The 1,196-nt window shown below is 56.8% G+C and overlaps 1 protein-coding gene across 1 annotated transcript in view; it reads right to left on the bottom strand.

The window, feature by feature from the left end:
• Positions 1-235: 235 nt before the first annotated feature.
• LRRK1 (leucine-rich repeat kinase 1) overlaps positions 236-1,196 on the bottom strand; it is a gene marked incomplete at its 5' end in the record, with an annotated part of 55,360 nt that continues 54,399 nt past the window's right edge. Inside the window, one exon of the mRNA XM_010077198.1 lies at positions 236-463. Within this exon, the coding sequence (XP_010075500.1) occupies positions 286-463 (178 nt within the window). The remainder of the gene's footprint in view (positions 464-1,196) is intronic.

The following is a 1,196-nucleotide window of genomic DNA, read 5'->3' as shown; positions in this document are numbered from 1 at the left end:
ACCTCCACCTTCTGCTCTCGATGACCGCAGGGGAGCGTGTGACAGAGCACAAGAGTAGAGAGACAGCCCAGCTCCAGGCTCATGCCTGCTCTGCTCAGTCCCCGAACGCCCCGACGGGGCTCCAGCCCCAGGAACCCCGCAGCGCTGGGTAGCAGCAGACCAGCCGCACGCTCCCCCCGTGCACCCCTCGTCCCCTCCCTCTCCGGGGCTGTGGCTCGGAGTCCAGGTGCTCTCAGAGCAGGATGCTTCCGTCTTTCGAGCTTTGGTCTCCCAGCGCCACAAGCACTACCTTCTTTTCCGCATGCAGGTTTCCAGCCTTCCCAGCTCTTCGTAGGCCTGGTAGAAAACGTCAAAGTCTCTGGCGCTCCAGCCCCTCCAGACAGCCAGGCACCACTCCGTGTTTTCGTTCTGAAAGCAGCACACAACTGTGTCCTTTGCGACGAGAGCAGCATCCACCAGCATCCTGGGGAAGGAAGAACAGAGCAGAGAAGGGCATTGCAGCGGGGAGCAGCTCAGCTGGGAGGCACCGGCTCACCAGCTTTCCTTTCCAGCTCCCCAGTCGCTTTTTATAAGCTGCAAATCCTTGAAAAAGGAGAATGTAACAAAGAGAGGGATCAGAAACTGTGTCACGACAAAAGCAAGTGGCTCAGTGACACAGGAAAAGATTTTTAAAGGGATTCAGGTGCCTAAATACGCAGGTGGGTGCTTAAGTCTGCCCTGACGTTCTGAAGTTGCTGTTAATCTCCCGATTTGCTAAATCCCCAGGCTCTTTTGTCTGCTGCCAGCTGGGCATTTTCAAGAGAGCCGGCATCGTGCCACAGCGAGCAGGCTGCCGAGAGCCGCCGCAGCCTGAAACGCAGCGTGGAAGCGGGATGGAGCCCAGTTCTGCCAGCTCAGGGTACGGGCCCCCAGTCTGGACCAGCGGGCACGGCTGTGACACAGCCCAGGGGCCCGCGAGGTCTGTAACTCCACAGTTAATGTGGGTAAAGTAAAATCAACCTGGCAGTACCTGTGAGCAGCAAAGAGAAGAGGCCACTCCCGACTAACCAAGAAAGACACTCGGCCAGCAAGTGGAGGGAATGGCAGGAGCACTTTGATCTCTCCTTGGGTTTGCCCAGTGGCAATAAACGATCATTTATAATCCTTAGCGCTGCTTCACCTCCCTTTGTTCAGACATAAAGAAAACAATCCCACAC

The sequence above is a fragment of the Pterocles gutturalis genome, unplaced genomic scaffold, assembly GCF_000699245.1.
Source record: "Pterocles gutturalis isolate BGI_N339 unplaced genomic scaffold, ASM69924v1 scaffold27293, whole genome shotgun sequence".
NCBI classification, from domain to species: Eukaryota; Metazoa; Chordata; class Aves; order Pterocliformes; family Pteroclidae; genus Pterocles; species Pterocles gutturalis.
The sequence above is the reverse complement of the archived record's forward strand: the minus strand, read 5'-3'. Positions and strand labels throughout refer to the sequence as shown.